Here is a 17650-nt window from a genome sequence, read left to right on the forward strand (position 1 = left end):
TACACTACTCAAGACAGTATAATTCAGTTTATTTTGGGCCCTTTAACCCATCCTAAGCCAGAGGGTAAAAAGCTGGGGAGTGATCAGGGAATAAGCAGACAGGATAAAACTACAGACAATAAAATAYAAAAATATGGTTTATAATAAAGAATGATAATGATAAATAAAAATAACTTATTCACTGAAATATTAAAAATTTAAAATAGATACATATGTGAAGTGTTTTTAGCTACTGAAACTACCAGGCCAAGAAAAGTTTAAGATTCTTTCTTCATATGAACTTTGTATTTCATKTTTCTGTTTCCAGTCAAAATGTTGCCCATTTTTTTCAAACAGAATTGATTCTGGTTATCCATACCCCACACTGAATTTTTTTTTCTTTTGGGTCAGCAAAAAAGGTACTTTCCTGCACATTTATGCAATGAAATGTAATTACATATTATGTTACAGGTTCTTTCTCTATTTTACTGGCTAGTTTTGAAATACAGACTCTACATGAGACATGGAATACCAATGGTTTAATTCATGATGACAAAATCTGTGTTCGGAGCATATAATTTATTTAAGGATCTGTATTTATTTCTTAATATGACCTACCATTGGCCTAAACTCAATCCATCACAAACCTCTCAAATCCCATTTTAAAGTAGCCAATTTCAGGTCTGAGTGGSAGGAAAAGAGATCATTCCTCAGCATTCATAAAACATGTGTAATAATGTACAGAAAATACTTGGTGAAGACCAACCTGAGGATCTGAGAACACTTGCTGCATGTTGTTGATTGGGCCATATGGAACACCACTCCCTTCAAAGAGCTGCAACCATTCGATCGTCTCTTTTTCTGAAAACCTAAGAGCAAATAAGAAGACTGTGGCTTCAACACTGTGCTTTCAGATTCTAAGAAATGTACAGCACATCTCCTCCCTCTCACTGCTTTCATACTCCTCTCCACTGATTTCTTCCCAGTCAGTGAACAACAGAGCAAAAATGTACCACGTATGTTCTTCAGAAATGCAAAACCCAAAGATGTAGGGGAAATAACATCTCTGAACTGATGTCTATTTCTATCCTCTGAAACAACATTCTATCATCTGAAACAATCCAGCAATGATGTAAAGCCAAATTTATCATCAGTTTCAAATAAGGATCAAGGGGCATCCTCCAGTCCTTAATTATACTAAAGTGCTTCACATTTGTTTTCTATTATGTACATATTTAATAACAAAATGATACAGTGTGAGTAAGAAGACTATAAAAATACTGCTCATTAAAAGCTGATATAAAGCACCATCAAAACATACACCAGGATTAACAGTCATATTTTTAGGTCAGACTGATTGTTATTTATTTATTTATTGTATGGTTTAAGATAAATACATAACCTATTCTATGGCATATATACACTGTGCCTATATGTTGGTAAACACATTTCTCCAGGTCTTTGTATCACATGCAAAAAGCTCAGCTCATTTCTTTCTAAGTGTTCAGTTTCATACCTTGCAGCATCACTCTATTTCCACTGTTTTGTTAGTTTTTTGTTCCTCATCTGCCTAGTAGAGTTACAAACATGAAGAAAACACACTGTTGAAACAGTACCAGTCATTGAGTGATAGTATTTTTGGCAGTCATCTGGGATCCTGAATCAAAAGTGAACTTACTTGGAGAAAGTACTTTAAATATCATTAAGATAAATACTACCAAGGTCTACCAGCTTATTAGAAATCAAAGATTGACTTCAGGATACACTCAAAAATGAAAAGAAATAAGATGCAATTGAAAGACCTGATAGAAATGAAATGAATAGAAATCTCTAAAAGGGACACTCAATTACTGGTGTTCTATAGCACCCAGTTTGGTGTTCCTCAAGTGTAATTTGGAACAATGTCAGTAACATTCAGCTTTACTTCTAGCACAAGTTATGGATGGCTCTTTCTCAGTGTTTTTCCTGAAGGCAGCAAATAATTTTAGCAGAATTGGAAGGAGCAATAGAAAAGAAAAATCAAAATAAACAGCCTTAAAAGTGCAAAATGTATTATAAAATGAAGCATGACCCATGAAGAAATGAAGCATAATGCAGCATAGCTTCTAAAGACAACAGATATAAGATTATTGCACAGTCTAATTATATGTAATGTACTTGACTGAATATTAAAGTGATTTCATGGTAAAGATGTAGTCAGCCATAAAGACAGCACTGCTGTTGGACACACCTAAATTGGTCCATCCAATTTAGTACTCTCTTGCTAACTGTGCCTAGAACCAGGTACATTACTGGAAACTGGGAAAAACAGAGAGGCGGATAACCTTCCTTCCTCAGTGATTGCAGCTAGTAGCAAACCATGATTTTAATCTAAAACACAATTTGTATATCACTTCAGTACTCTCCATTTGACAACAATTCTCATAATCCATATATTCTTGTTATTCATAGCCTTCCATATTAAGGTTTGGGGCACAAACTATTGCATAATGGAAATACGATTCACATGAAAAACTGTTTCCCATCACTTACTGATGCTATTTATATAAAACTATTATGTCCCCTGCTACCAACTGAGATGCTTCATAACTCATGGCCCACTAACTCTATTGTTATAAATGGAAAGATTTTCTCAGCTACTACTTTTTGACACTGCAAATTCCACTATCTCATTTCGAACAAGACAGGACAGCTACAAGAGGAATCTTAGATTCAACTTCGTAACCATGGTGCTGAAGATCATCACTAAGAAATTATTGTAATTCTTAACGTATGTATCAACATTCAATTGATCTGTTAGTAATGTATAAGTCCTGCTATGTTATGTCCCTGCACTTCTTTTTAAGAAAGGTAGGGATTTTTAAGGGAAATATCTTCCCAAATCTCAAAACCCAACACTTTCACATTTAAAGAATAGTCTGAAAATGAAGTATTTTCAATAGGAGTGTCTATAATCCACATTGCATAACCAGTATGCCACTCCTGATGTTGTGGTAAACATGGATAATTTTCAAGACATAGATTCTTTTTCAGTAATTATTGTGAGTGACTCAATATATAGTGGAGTTGTGTATGTATGTATATGTATGTTGCAGAATACATGTACATGTTAAGAATAATTTCTATGACTCTACATGAATTGTTACAATTTTAGCTTGTGCTCAGGCTTTTCCTTCCTATGTAACAAACAAAAAAMCCCACAGTTTAGTAGAAAACAAGAGATTGTCTGTTTTGCAAAGAACCTTTTTTGAATAGATCTAACTTTTGCCTTAGTCTTGTTCATTAATTTATTTATTGATACCTGGAGACAATTCCTAAAAGCTTTCAACTCAAAGAAGTACAATCCCAGATTCTATTACCCTCAAGGAATACACAGAGCATTTCCTCTTGAAATTGAAACTCTTTATCTAACTCTGCAGTAGAATAGCTTCCTTTGTTTGTGCTGAAGGGAGGTTGTTGAGAGCATAACTCAAAAAACAGCAAACTGTTTAATAAGTATAAAATAAAATAAACAAAGAGCAAACTCTTTAAAACCAAAACAGAACATCACCACTGCCAATAAAGGTCTAGTGTTCAGATTTTTAGAACAACAGCATGCAACTATTTTGCTCATTCAACTATGTTTTATATGTTGAAACAGCTGCCGTACATCATTAAGGGAGAAATACTGTTTTCAAAGTCTGATAAAAGATAAGGCATGGTTAAAAAAATATTAGCTTTTACCTCTGATGTCAGATGTACAAATTTTGATTTTTTTTTTTGAGTCAATCTGTATGTATTATTCCCCCAACTAAATACAATTTTTGATAATACTTACACAAATAAACACCATAAGCTTTGCATACAATGAAGGGCTGATATTTAGGTTGCTAAGTATCCATTAATAACATGCTCAGCAAAAATATCAAAAGATTTTCAACAAAAACTTTCAAGAAGACTGACATTCACTCCTGAAAATGAAAGCTTGGCCAGCAGGAACTCAGAAGGTCTGGCCAACCTTTTTTCTCTTAATCCTTATTTTAAAATTTAATTCTATGCTTTGTCATTGTTTTTAATAAATATTCTACTTTGCACATTTTTCATTTAATAAAAAGAAAGTATTTGCTTTCTTCATATATGCACATATATAAATGAAATAACAGATGGATATAAATAAAATAACTGTGCATTCCAGGCTAAGCAATGGCCTGTGTTTCAAATCTGAGCAAGCAGGGGAAAAGCAAAACAAAACAAGACTGTAGAGCATCTGAACTCTGAAACATGACACTTGCAAGAGAATCTTTAGCTCAGTGGTACTCAGTGACTGCAGGAGAGCACAACACTGCAATTCACACTACAGCTCCATACATTTTCAGATGAGTGCCTTTTCCTATAAATCCTCCATTAGCTACATATATACACATAATCAGATAAATAATGCCATCTCAGTTATCGATTACTTATTTGTAGAAATGCTTTAAACCTGTAGCTTAGCTTCCTGCAATTATTACCAGTATTTTAGAAGTTCAATAGGATTTGATTTTCATTGTACTACTTTGTGGTATGAAGCTTGAATGCAGGCTCTTTCTGAAAATACTTCTGAAAAAGGAAGGATATGCACCCCAGAAAAGAACAAACCCATTGCTAGGACATTTACTGTAAAGCCTAAACTGAGGCTTACTTCATTAACAGGTAAAAGTCTCCATCATGTCTTATTGGCATTCTAAGCAGTACTGTAAGCCTCCTCTGCACTGAATTACACAGCCGTCATGAAGATACTGAAGTTGCAGTATTGAAACGAGGCATCAGATTCCAGAACATTTAACATTACATATATTTCATGCTTAAAAATATTTTAAGAATAGAAAGTGTAACATAAGCTGAACTAATTGAAATTGGAAGAAATCCAGCTAAGTATATTTTTCTTCAATTGGTAAATCTAGCAGGCATCATTAAATGAAAACATCTTAATTTAAAATATACACTCAGCAAATTCATTAAAAAGTATTACAGCACAATATAAGAAAAATCCTCCAAAAGGCAAAAAATGTAATATAAAATAAAAAAAAATATTTACACCTTGTTTTCTTACACATAATACAAGTGTAGTTTTGCTCCTTGAAAAGCATTCCCTTCTGCTTTCTAACAAATTCAAATTACAAAAAAAAAAAAAAAAAAAAAAAAAAAAAAAAAAGGACGAAATGGATCGTTACATTTTTTTTTTGATTTGTGCAAGGTGGATGAAATTGCTTCAATGAAACACACACAAGTGCTATTAACATATATTAAGCTTCTCATCCTAATAATTATTAACGAAATTTTGTTTCCCTTTTTTAAGCAATATTCTATCTTTCAATAAAACAAAGACTCCAAAAGCATTAATGAATCCATTTTATGTGCATTCCATTTTCTGTTTCCCAGTAAACCTTCAGTCCTTGCCATATCCTATGTAGAAGGGCAACCTTGTTTCTCTAATAGATAACACCATCCAATTCCATGCAAAGTTTAGAAAAACTACTGAAGAAAAATACTGCTGTTTTCTATAGGAAACTTATGGCAATTAATTTAGAGAAGTAATTTGGACAGCTACCAAATACACTTGGAACAGCAACATCTAGGATTAGTAAAAGCTTTTTACATTAGGTCAATCACAAAAATGCTCCTCTGTTCTTGCTAAAGTCCACAATAGCATTCCTGTGTTTTCTAGCACAACCCAAATCTGCACTATGKTTTTTTGTTTATTTTGTTCTATCAACAGTCTCTTTACTTCCAAATATCTACAATATGTTCTCTCTTCACTACTAAATACCTCTTTAATGGGTGTTAAATGAGTAAGAGAGTTTGTACAATTTCTTACAGTAGCATCGATGGAAGACACTATACAAAATAAAAGCCATAGAAAATAATTGTTTGGAAAATTCAAAGAGCGGATCATTATCCCTTAGTGTACAGTGAATATAGAATTAGTGTTTTCAAAGTGAATATTATAGTATTTACTCAATAGTCTGTAATTATCTCTGTTAAGTRTTTAGTCTCTTACTGATGAATCACTGGGCAAACTGCAACAGACAAAATATTAAAATATTTGGGATCAGCATGATTGTACTGACAGGTTTTGCTGATGGATATWTCAACTACTTTAAAAGATGTCACTTACAGTAAATTATAAGTGGTAGCTTCATAAAATACTGTCCAAAGATTTGTAGGTACCACAAATCCACCCTGAAAATTCTTTTCTATTTCTCCATACTATATTGTTACCAGTTTAATAAAACTATTAATAAACCTTCACCTTTATGCACAAAAATTTGTGCTAGGGATGAATGGACTTCCTCGTTCCTTCATCAAGATTTGCATGCTGCTTTAAAATCATACATGATTTTTAAGGAGCGTCATATCAGACAGAGGGAAACACATCTATATTGTAAAATGTATTCCTTATGGCTACTAAGTTGTTAACCCAGCATGTAACAGAACTAGTTATTTTGTATTCAGATAATGTTAAGCCATGCACATTATAAATATACTACTTTTCCCCAATCTTCCTCTGTTTTACTCAAGTACAAAAAAGGACCATAACTTTTATAGTTATGACAAAAGAAGTGCAAATTAGCTGAAAATCAGCTGGGTAAACACACATCAGTAAAAGCACATTGAGAATAACGCAAAGTTGTATTGATTTTATTGCTGTTTTTCTTTTAACTCAAGGGGTCTAAAACGTGTCAGGTCCAAAAGTTCATTTAAAATCAATAAAAAGACCTGCCTTGATTTCAGCAGCCTCACAGTTAGTAATGTATGTCCTCAGAAAAAAAGATGTCAAGTTCCTTTTCAGCAAGAATCCTGAACTTAGCACAGTAGGAAAATGCTTAGAGGTTTACTAAGCAGCGAGAAAACACACAGAACATAMATGTTAGCCTACCCAGTCCTAAAACCAGATGCTTGAGACATTTTGATCTCTCTCAGTTGCTGTTGTGGGTTTAAATTCCTCTCCTTTTGTTCCCTTTCTTTGGGGAATTTTTTTCTTCCCCCATTTGTTGCTGGGTTACGTAATGGCCGATCATCCTTTTAATTGCTGGGTGTTTAAAAGACAATGATACCTATGGCCACACCCGAATGGTCCGAGACAGCTTTTGTGTGGTGGTGGGGGGGCGGTGGATTGGGAGTTTTGGTTTTTTGGTTTTTTTTTTCCCCTTCGTGGCTTTTCGCGGAGAGGGGGATCCTGCTGGCAGCACCGTGGTTTCCTCTGCTGTGCCTTGCCTGGGATTCTGGCTTCAGGGGGGTGAGCTCTGCTCTGTCCCATCTCACGGCCGCGGGATTCCTGCTCGTCTCTTCTGAGGTCCTGGGTTTCTTGGTGTCCAGAAGAGCACCGGCGTTTTCCGCTGTGAGTTTTGCAGAGAAACTTTTCTCCATCCACCTCTGCCATTTTGTGTCAATCATCGCAGCCGTCGGGAGATCTGAGCTGGCCGGGACCCGTGCCACAACGTCCCCTACAGTCTCCGAAGAATCGTCGCGCCTTCCCTGCTCAGCCGAGAGCCAGCAGTGTCCCTACCAACCAAACTGTAACTTCGCCAAGAGAGAGACTGTTTCTAGAAGGCTGTCACTAGGTTTGGACTGGGCTGTGTTGTTGCTATTGTTATTGTTACTTGTTTCACCTTGTTATATACACATATTAGTAAGAACTGTTATTCCCTTTTACCCATATTCCTGCCTGAAAGCCCGTGATTTTTTTTTCAAAGCTATAATAATTCGGAGGGAAGGGGGGTCATAGCCACCACTCAAAGGGGGGTCCCTGCCTTCATTAGCAAATACCTGTCTTTCAAACGGGGACAGTTGCATACATAGAAGTCATCCTAAAACTAATATCAATCTAAAACAAAGCATTTTAAAGCAAACTGTGGCAATTTCATAGCTAATATCCACTCAGCTCAATGCTATATGTACTGATGGTGAGGCAGATAACTGGGGAAAGCAAACCTTACCAGCTGTGCCACACTGAAGCCARCTGTCTTTCAAACTTCAGACACCTGTCTTGCTGAAGCTGTAAACAACCAGATGCTCATTCCTGTGATGTTATCAACAGTGACTTCAGTCAGCAAGGCTCTTGGTTTAGAAAAGGAAATCGTGGGAATAGGGAAGGAGATTTACAGAGACTGGGTGTGTCTCAACCAGCRTGAATTTAACAACGGTTCTCATCAGGCAAATTAAACACTTACAACACTCTTTCCCTTTTAGTTGCCCTCTTCTTCTGTTACTAGGTGGAAACAATTTAGCAATGACTTTATTAACTGAGATCCTCTGTTTTTCCTTCCTTCTCTTTCCTTTTCCCCTCATATTACATAAGCAACATGCAGCTGTAGTATAGAGTCAAGAATACGGGGTTTTAAATGTAAGTGCTAGGAATAGAAGTTTCACTCTCAATCATTTCCAGCCCTAATGCTTCTGAGTCTACAATAATTTAGTTAGAGCTGCAGGAGCACTAATCATGCTGAATTTATATATTCTTCTTTATGTTAATTGCTTCACTTYAAAGGCAGAGGGCATGTCTGCTATTTATCTTCTTCCCCTTGCACTCACACAATCCCACACACTCTGTTCCATTTACCAGGTTAATATCCCAAAGTACCTTGGAGCATGCATTAAGCTGCCCTATCTTAAAGTGGGTCAATATTACTGAGGTGCATGGTAGGATAAATGTTCAAATTGTGKAGTAATTTGAAGAGGAAGGTCAACAGATTAAGCCCCCTTTCTMAAAGCAGCTTCTTTTAAAACTGGTATCATACTAGCTTTTGTACAGATGCATCTCAAGTTTCACGTGCCCACTATATATGTATGTCTTGACATACACATCCATATATACACACATACAAAATAATCTGCATTGTACCTGGTACTATTGTGTTCCAGTGGAAGGAAAGGTAAAAGTAGAAGGGAAGGGAGGTGGAGGGGAGCAGAGCAAAAATTAAATCTTGGTTCTCTTGGATAGATGTACATCTAACTCACAAACCAGAGGTTTCCACTGGAAACCTAAAAAGCAGAGTGCTCTGTAGTCTGTCAGTTCCCACATGAGCTGTGAGTCTCAGGGGCCTCAGTGGTAGCCATTGAACCTGACCTCCACCCAGGTAGGGTCATTTTAAACTGATTCTTGGCACATACACAAGACAGGAAGGCAGAGGTGATTTGCTTTTGCCAGAGTTCTGCTTTCTTGTCATTTGGGGAAAATGTAAGCTAAATAGAAAGGAAGATACAGAAGGCACCGAAATTGGTTGTTTGTGTCTTTTTTTTTAAAATGCAAAGAGTAGATGTACAAATGTCAGCAGTGGGAAGAGAAAGAGGAAATAAGATGAAGCAAGGGAGAGGGGACTGTAGGTAGTGGAGGAAAATTATGGGGACAGGAGAAAAACAGCATCGAAGAAAGAGGACCAAAGATGGAAGAGGGACAACACAACTAGTAGCAAAACAAGYAGAAAATACCCCATAGACCTATATTCTCCTTCCCTGTCAATATCCTATGAACCAGTGGTCGTTACAGCATTTTACTCATTTCCCCATAGAATATGTAACTGAAAAACACTCTATRTCTCAAGATGGAACTGTTTTCTGTAATTCCCTCCTCTTACACCAATGTGAGAGCTGGCTCTCTTAGAAGCAGCATACAACTCCACAGCAGGTTACCTTCCAGTCACTTTTATTGAGGCCTGACATTCTCTGAAGATATGTGAACTTATCCTTCTCTACTTTCTCTCCTTCTCTACCATTCATGGGTAGCTTGTAGAGGAAATTGAGAGGTACAGATTGATTGTGCTTCACACTTCACTTCTGTCAGAAGAAAGAGGGTGAGGAAATTGTTCCTGAAATTAATGGAGCAATACACACCTTTCAAAGCTGTATGTCTCAAGCCATATTCATCCCCATTTTGTACTCACACTCAGTTCAGGACATCTGACTTTGATGAACACATAATTTCACACTTTTCTGAAAAGCCTTCTGCTTAAGGGTCAATGTCTTCTAAGAGCTGCATAATCCCCTAGGCAGTTACGTAACTGCCTTGAAATCTGGCATGGTTACCACAGGTAGTGAGTAGAATTATTGATCTAAATTAGAGGTCACTTGAGTCAAGAATTCCCAAGATACAGCCTTTTTCTAAAAAAATCTCAGCATTCCTTAACATTGACCAATTGTATCAATGTTTCCCTTGGGCAGATACCTAGAATAAAACTATGACCAAGGAGTCTCAGTTGCTCAATTATGCTATTATGATAGCAAATGAAAGCCATCAAGTGTCTCCTTGGTATTCAGAGTTCAGATGTTTTCAAAAATTTCTACTCCACACATTAAGCAAATTAAATATTCAAGACTTGAGGGAGTTAYTGACCCTTTGAGTAGGTCTGAACACCTCCTTTTATACCTATTTTATACCTATATAAAGCCTGGCAATTTTTTTTTTTTGTTGTTGTTTTTTGGGTTTTTTTTAAGAGGASGAGGTAAAGAATCCTTCTTTTTGCAATTACTAAATGCTCAAAGTTAGAAATCAATTGCAACTAGTTCATTTTGAAAATTAAGAAAAAATGGAAAAGGTGGAACACAGCTCTGGAAATAGTTCAAAAGGGATAAGAGAAYGGGGACAGTGTAGATGGGTCAATGGAAACCTGCTCTAGATTCTGGTGGCACCTCAGTTTACTAGGATCATAACCATATCAAAGGCTTGAAAAAAACATGCATATATCTACTGTGCAACAGCAGTGCTATGTGCAARCAACTGCAGAGTACCAAGCATCTGCCATACATGCTACTTAAAAGACCAATGACTTAGGGGAACAGATAGGATATATAAACTGAAAATGGCAGCAGGAGAGTTTGGGGACAAAAAAATTGGCTCATCTTGACAAAAGTACTGTAATTCATACAACTACATGCATACATGTACATACATACTGTACATCATACACTAGATTGAGAAAAGCCATGTCTAAGAAGCTGCTCCAGCTCATATCCCCACAAATTCATTTTGAGACAGACAGCAGTGCACACTCAGTGAGTGAACGGAAAGGTCTACAGGTGTTTTTTTCCAGGTAATGCACCTTAGGTTTATATTTTCCATATGCTGGTAGCTGTAATGCTAGCAAGCAATCAGTGATGAAATTAAGGTATTTTTCAGTGAAATTCTGTCATTACTGTTTTGTCATTTCCCTTCATTTCTCAAGGGTTGACATTTTTTAGCATTGAGAAACTATTAACTCTCTAAGTAACTTCAAAAATAAATTTAATATAATTTTTTTAAATACTCCATTAGTGAATAAAAGCAATTGCAATGTGTGTGAAAAAAATATTCAACTTCCATTAGAATGCCAAAGGTGTTTATTATATCTGTGTTTCATAACTGATTGCCAGATGAATTCACAATAATATGACTGAATACTTTTGAAATGTCTGCTTCAAAAGTGTGTATACATTCACAAACTAGCACATAACACACAGAAATTCAGCYTAAATTATAATAATAAAACAGAACACAAACTCTGAGAAAAAAATTACATAAAGCAGTAATTGGAAGAGCAACAATGTAATCTGATTAACTAATAGCCACAGATATAAAACCAAATTAGAATTCTGGCAATCCAAAGAACAGCTGTTCCTTGAACTTTAYTTTCTTTTTCAGATAATGCCCATTGAAAAAAAACAACCATGTCCAAAATTARCCAGAAGTAATGAACTATTAAGTAATTGATCCATGGTTGGCAAAACAGCTTTCTCCCAAGGTACCAGAGTACATCAGATAAATGCCAAACTTAATGAAGTCCAAGTAATAAGTCAACACGAACCAACTTTGAAAGTAAGACTATGCTATCTAGACTATCTATCAAGAATACAAGAGTTCAAAAGTAGGTTGAAAGATAAACTGTGTCTTTTCAAGGGCTCAGAACTTACAGCATGAGTGGCCTTGTCTATGCTATCACATATCCATTTTTTACAAGAAGAAAGGTAAAAGAGTTCCAAAAGTTAATCAAGAACAGTTGTACCATAATTATTTTAGAATTCAAAGTCACCTAGTACTTAATTTTTTTTCACCAGGAGCAGGACATTTGAAAATAGACAAGTAAAACAGAGACAAAAGCACAAGTGCAACCCGAAGAGACAAAACCACTCTCTCCACACTCTTTAATGACTCAAAATTCTGGTTCTCAATATCCAAAAAATGTGTGGGATTGAGAGTGGGAGGTGTGGATGTGCTACTGAAACTCTTTTTCTTGGATGGAATGGGAAGGGSAGACATCTGACTTAATGCTTCCAAACACCCCTCAGTGATTGATAACTGTTACAACAACTGGTTTGTTGACAAAGACACAGACGGGCCAAGTGTCAATATGATAGTATGACTTTCCTTGAATCATTGACCACAGTAAATACACCACCTCTTCTGCTCATCCCCCAAAGTATGAGGTGCAGCTGAAGCCATCTTTGGAAAGGTTTACACAGGTTAGTTTTTACTTCAGTTATATAAATTTGTCATCCTCTCCATTACATAGAGGGGCACTCCACAGATGCAAGACCTTCTCAAACAGAATRAGCACGATAACTAAGATATTTTAATCTCTCAATAAAAGAGGTTTTGTGCTTCCTCTTAAAAAAAAATTAATTAAGTATTTAATAGGATGATTCCCAAATAGAAAACTAAACACATATCCTTTTGATTTGAAAAGGAATGGCCCAGGGAGGATCTGGGGCACCGAGTACAAAAATAAAGAACAACTAGTAAGGGAGTAGCAGCAAGTGGAATTCCCTTGGATACAGAACCACTCAGTGAAAATTTTTAAATACCACAGCAAAAGCAAATGGTGGTTCAAGCATCTTTTTCCAGTAGCTACATTCATCCAGGAAAGCAGAAAGTAGTGGTTCCACTAAAATTCAACTCAATGTTAAAAACATATTAAAATGATTTCTGAAAACYTAAATATGTGGTCTGGTTTCTTTAGTTCACATTTTAGTCTGTGTGCAAAAGGCAGAATATTTAACATCAGTAAGCTTTCATGATACCTATTTAAAAAAAAAATAGAGAATCTCAAAAGAGTAAAATAAAATTTTCACATCATGAGTTTGTTATACAGTACCATTTGCATTAAAAGATTAAATGTAGGTTCTCCCATTTTAATTAACTTACCGGGTTGACAGTATGTCAATAAGTTCTTTTCTGTTCTGGACTCTGAGTGTATTAGTTTTGTATCTGGAATCTTTACTAACTTCAAGCAAATTCAGGATCTAAGTAAAAATAAAAATAATTAAGAAATGTGCTTGATAGAAGATATATGTGTAGCTAAAAAAAAAATTACTGATTTTTTTAAATTACTGATTTCCAAATATCACTACTTGTTATCAATCATTTCATATAGTTAAAGATATTAAAAATTTAATTATTACAGTTTTGTAGAAGACTCCTGGTTAATGTCACTTAACAAGTAAAGGAAAAGGAGAGAAATCAAGCTGAATATCCAAATCCTCACTGACAGTTTTCAGGATTAGCTGGGAGAAATTCTTACTATAAAACACTATTACCATGAGGTAGGATAGATCTGTGGGATTATCCTGCACTAAATTATATGTCACAGAATAAGAAGTAAATCTGTACTTCATATGCTGGACTTAGAAAAGATACATCTAAGATTATTTTTTTCCACTTCACTAACCTCTGTCAAAAAAAAAAGTCCTTTTCTATTGAAATGTCATTGATTTTCTTTATTACTTTTTTTCCAAAACAATTAATGAAAAAAATGGCAGTGTAATCTCTGAGAAATGAGAAATATATCTTTTATGTGTAACTCCTGCCTGCCACATTAGAAATTTACACAACATGTGAAGACAGTGTGTATTATCCTATATAGGGAATTACATATGCTGAATGATTCTTGGAATTTTGTAGAAGCATTCATTAGAAAAAACAACTATGTGGAAAATCAATATAATTTACCTATTTGTGCCAAAATTACTTTCTATGGAACATAAATAAACATGATTAAAAGTGATTTCTAAACATAATTTTAAAATACCTCAATTACTTCAGCTACAGAGAAAGGCAGCATAGAATCTTATAAAGAAAGAGACTGTCAAATATTCTTCATGTACTTTTACTCACTAACACACACTAAAGATCAGTTTTTCTTATGAGTCTTACAACCCYTCTAAACATACTACATTTTTAATACAGCCATTTCTAAGATGGCTTACAAAAAAAAAAGTGTCTCAAATCTGAAGTTCTGATAGCCCTTCATTCTATCTCTACTGTTGTCTGAGTGCTGATGCTTTARGAAGAGTTTAAGAACAGGATCAATACATACAACACTTCCTTACTCTTTATCCAAACTCTACTCCTCTTTTGACTAGGACATATCTGAGTTGGAGGTGTTTTCTGTGTATTTAGCAATCATCAATGGATTTATGTTTTATTAACACGTTCCGTCGCTCCTTGAGCGACAGGTATGCCTGTGTAGCACCACATGTAAGTGATACGTAAATTGGTGTTAATCTCTCGGATATTAACTTCAAACATAACATTTTAACTCCTCTGACACTGGTTTAGACCAAGRCCACTATCACTTTATGGCTCCTGACTTTGCTGGAACGAATAAGGATACAGCTTCCTTTACAAGTGAATAGCTTGATGAAATAAAACCATTAGCTAAACCAATTCTCTTTCGACAGATATTTAGAGATATTCAAAACAGATAGTCACCTCTGGCAAAATTTGTCACCTATAGTGACAAAACTAAGCATGGTATCTGTAAGTTAAGCTAGAACAATGATGATGTTACAAAACTTTTCTGCAGATTTTATATGCAAGGTAACATAAAACATCAATCTAGCATCTTCCATCAATACTTAATTCAYAGCATATTTTCTTTTTCTTCTGCATTTATATAATCTAGTTTACGGAAATCACAACATTTCATAATTTAGCATTAGAATATAATTTAGCATTAGAAAATAGCTAAATATTCCCATCTGGAAGTTTATCAATGCTATTGGTACCCCTTAAAACTATTTCCTTTTTTAAATGCTGCTATTTTGGAGTTATAAATCACTGCTTTAGCAAAAAAAAAAAAGTCCTGCAATGTTGTTCAAAGTAAATGATAGTGAATACTTATGTGAGCTTAAAAAAACAATAAATTTATCAGAAAATCATTTATTTGATGAATTATATGAAAAATGATCATATGGAGTTGCTCACTCTACTGTTTTAATTAATGTTACTGATTTCGGCTTTAACTTAATGACCATCTGTTGTAAAGCTACATGCCTTCTTTTCAATTTTTTTGTGACTAACAACTGCACACTTGAGAAGCTATTCATTAATGTACCATTCATCTTTCTGCATCATGTTGCCAATGCTATTTTCTTTATTTTACTGTGAAAATTTTAAATGAAAATGGTGTTCTATGCTTGAGGCCTTGTTTAAGCACTAAGATGCACACTCAGAACTCAGGAGGTCTGTTTTCTCCTGCAACACCAGCAAACCTTTTGTACTCTCCATTGCTGCAAACATTTCAGTCTTCAGAAGACTCTTTGCTGAATATTCCTGTTCAGAACAAATCAGCCACAGGTCAGGATGTGCTGTTGTAACACTTGACCACAATGAAATGCAATTCGGCAGTGTTACCAAGTTTTTCTGCAATTATCCAAGTCCTCAAACAAGCTACAGTTAGTTGTCACTGATTTTGAAAATATCACAGTGAGTTATTTCAGATTTTTCTTTCTGCTTGCCTGAAAAGATAGAGTTGAAGCAGAATGTTTGCCATTGTTTACAGCTTTGGCCAACTGTTACATCTCTAGAGTATGTGTCTTCAGGGCAACAGCTTCCATACAGCCTGATTTTCAGCACCAACTCAGCTAAGAAAGATTCTCTAATAGGAATCCCAGTCTTTGAATTAGTGGTCTCTGTATTTACTAAAGTTCACTGGGGTTTTGTGAGCCTTCCTGTAGTAAAGTTCCTTTATTGGCTTTCCCTCTTCACAGTGTTTTAAGCTCCAAATCACATTGACTTAGCACAGAGCATATCTCTAATGGATATTCATTCCAGCATTCCAGTGACTTCCACATCATTTCATTTCTGGACACTGTTACAGCCCAAATCCATACCTACAATATCTTGGTAAGGGTAAAAAGCATTCCTTTTAGAAACAAATATGATAACTGGTGTACAGAAAAATCTAACAATTACTCAAAACTTGAGCTATTTTTTCTGCTTTCTTAATCCCTTTGAAATGTAAGCAATCATCACTTTCCATGCTTGATGTCTCTTACTTTCAATTGTAGAAAAACCAGAACACATTTATAAGGATTAAACAAAAGAACAACAGCCTGCAGACCAGGGCTAATCATCTCACTTAATTTTTGTCCTATTGATTCTGGGGTAACACAAATCATTAAAATCATGCTTCATCTCCTGGTGTTCCATTCACTCTTTAATGATTACAGATGGAATAGGTAGCAACAAGGCATACTGTAATTCTCACAGCTGTACCCTAAAGTGAGGTAAAGTGAGTGGTCTAAAGTTTTAGTGCCTGCTACCTCACATCAATATGTCAGAACACACCAAGGCAGATCTTCAACTCTTAGGATGGCAGGATGACAAGCCTTTGCTACATAATTCTTCACTTTAGATGATAAAGCACCAAGAAAACATTCATAGCTATGTCCTGGGACACAGATTTCCTTTATGAGATAACGAACCTTTGATAAAATTGAGTTGTAGCAGRTAGACACTCATTCAGCTATTAGTCTCCATTCATGTTAAGATAGGTAATGACGACTGTATCAAGAAAACCCACTGATCAAATTCTGAAAGGTTGAGTGCCAAGTCAAGTAAGTGAAAGCAGACTCCTCCAGACAGTGAGGTGGAGATACGCACCCCAAATTGTACTACAAGAGAATCAAAACTGCACTGTCCGGAGTTATTAGTGGTGAACACCCACCGAAATGTCTGACATGAACAAATGGAGGAAAATAATGCTCAGTTTCCTGAGTGTCATGTTATGTTAAATATCCAAATTCCTAGAGAAAAAAAACCCAATGGCCAAAAAAGTAATTTTTTTAATGTTGTCTAATACTATATGAAAAGCTTCTCTTGTCCCACCTTACATGTTACTAGGGTTTTTTTGTTTGGAACATTGACACATTTTATTTAGAACAATTTTTTATTTGAAGATTGTTCTTCAACATCATATCTCTGCACCACTGCATAATCAGCCCAGAGTCCTGTAACACTTCTTTTCTAAGAAGTCCACAATTTACTCAGCAAGCACAGATCAGCACATGGCAGTGCTCAAAAGGACCATGCACTTGAGTACTGCTTCAAGTAGCACAAGAATAACTCATCTTCTATGTTTGCTTCATTAATACTTTGTTTAACATGTATTTTATGGAGAAACGGTGTGACATATTTTCCTGAAATAGACACCACGACACTCACCATTCCAAAACTGGAAGGTTGTGAGGTTGGTCAATTTTTTTTTTGCTAATCAGAAGTGCACAGATTTCAAAAGGGGTTCAGTACCACAAGTTTCGGAGTTGGTGTATTCTGAATTCAGGGCCAAAACATTCACACCCCAYATCAGATGACCAGCCAAAACTGCTGGGTTAGATTTTATACTCACCACTTACCTCCATTAAATAAATAAATAAATAAATGAAAAGATGCAATYGG

The 17650-nt window shown here is 35.4% G+C and overlaps 1 protein-coding gene across 12 annotated transcripts in view; it reads right to left on the minus strand.

Moving 5' to 3' along the window:
- The window catches only part of SUGCT (succinyl-CoA:glutarate-CoA transferase), a 323333-nt gene that overhangs the window by 185328 nt on the left and 120355 nt on the right, over positions 1-17650 (minus strand). For 11 of the 12 annotated variants that reach the window (XM_057371355.1, XM_057371350.1, XM_057371359.1 and 8 more), the window contains exons 11-12: positions 13115-13212; positions 746-848 (exon numbers count right to left, since the gene is read on the minus strand). The exons of the other annotated variant lie outside the window; for it this stretch is intronic. In XM_057371355.1, coding sequence (XP_057227338.1) covers positions 746-848; positions 13115-13212 — 201 coding nt within the window. The remainder of the gene's footprint in view (positions 1-745; positions 849-13114; positions 13213-17650) is intronic. 12 annotated transcript variants of the gene reach the window in all.

Source organism: Malurus melanocephalus, unplaced genomic scaffold (genome assembly GCF_030028575.1).
Source record: "Malurus melanocephalus ecotype Western Australia unplaced genomic scaffold, MMel_1.1 scaffold_145, whole genome shotgun sequence".
NCBI lineage: Eukaryota > Metazoa > Chordata > Aves > Passeriformes > Maluridae > Malurus > Malurus melanocephalus.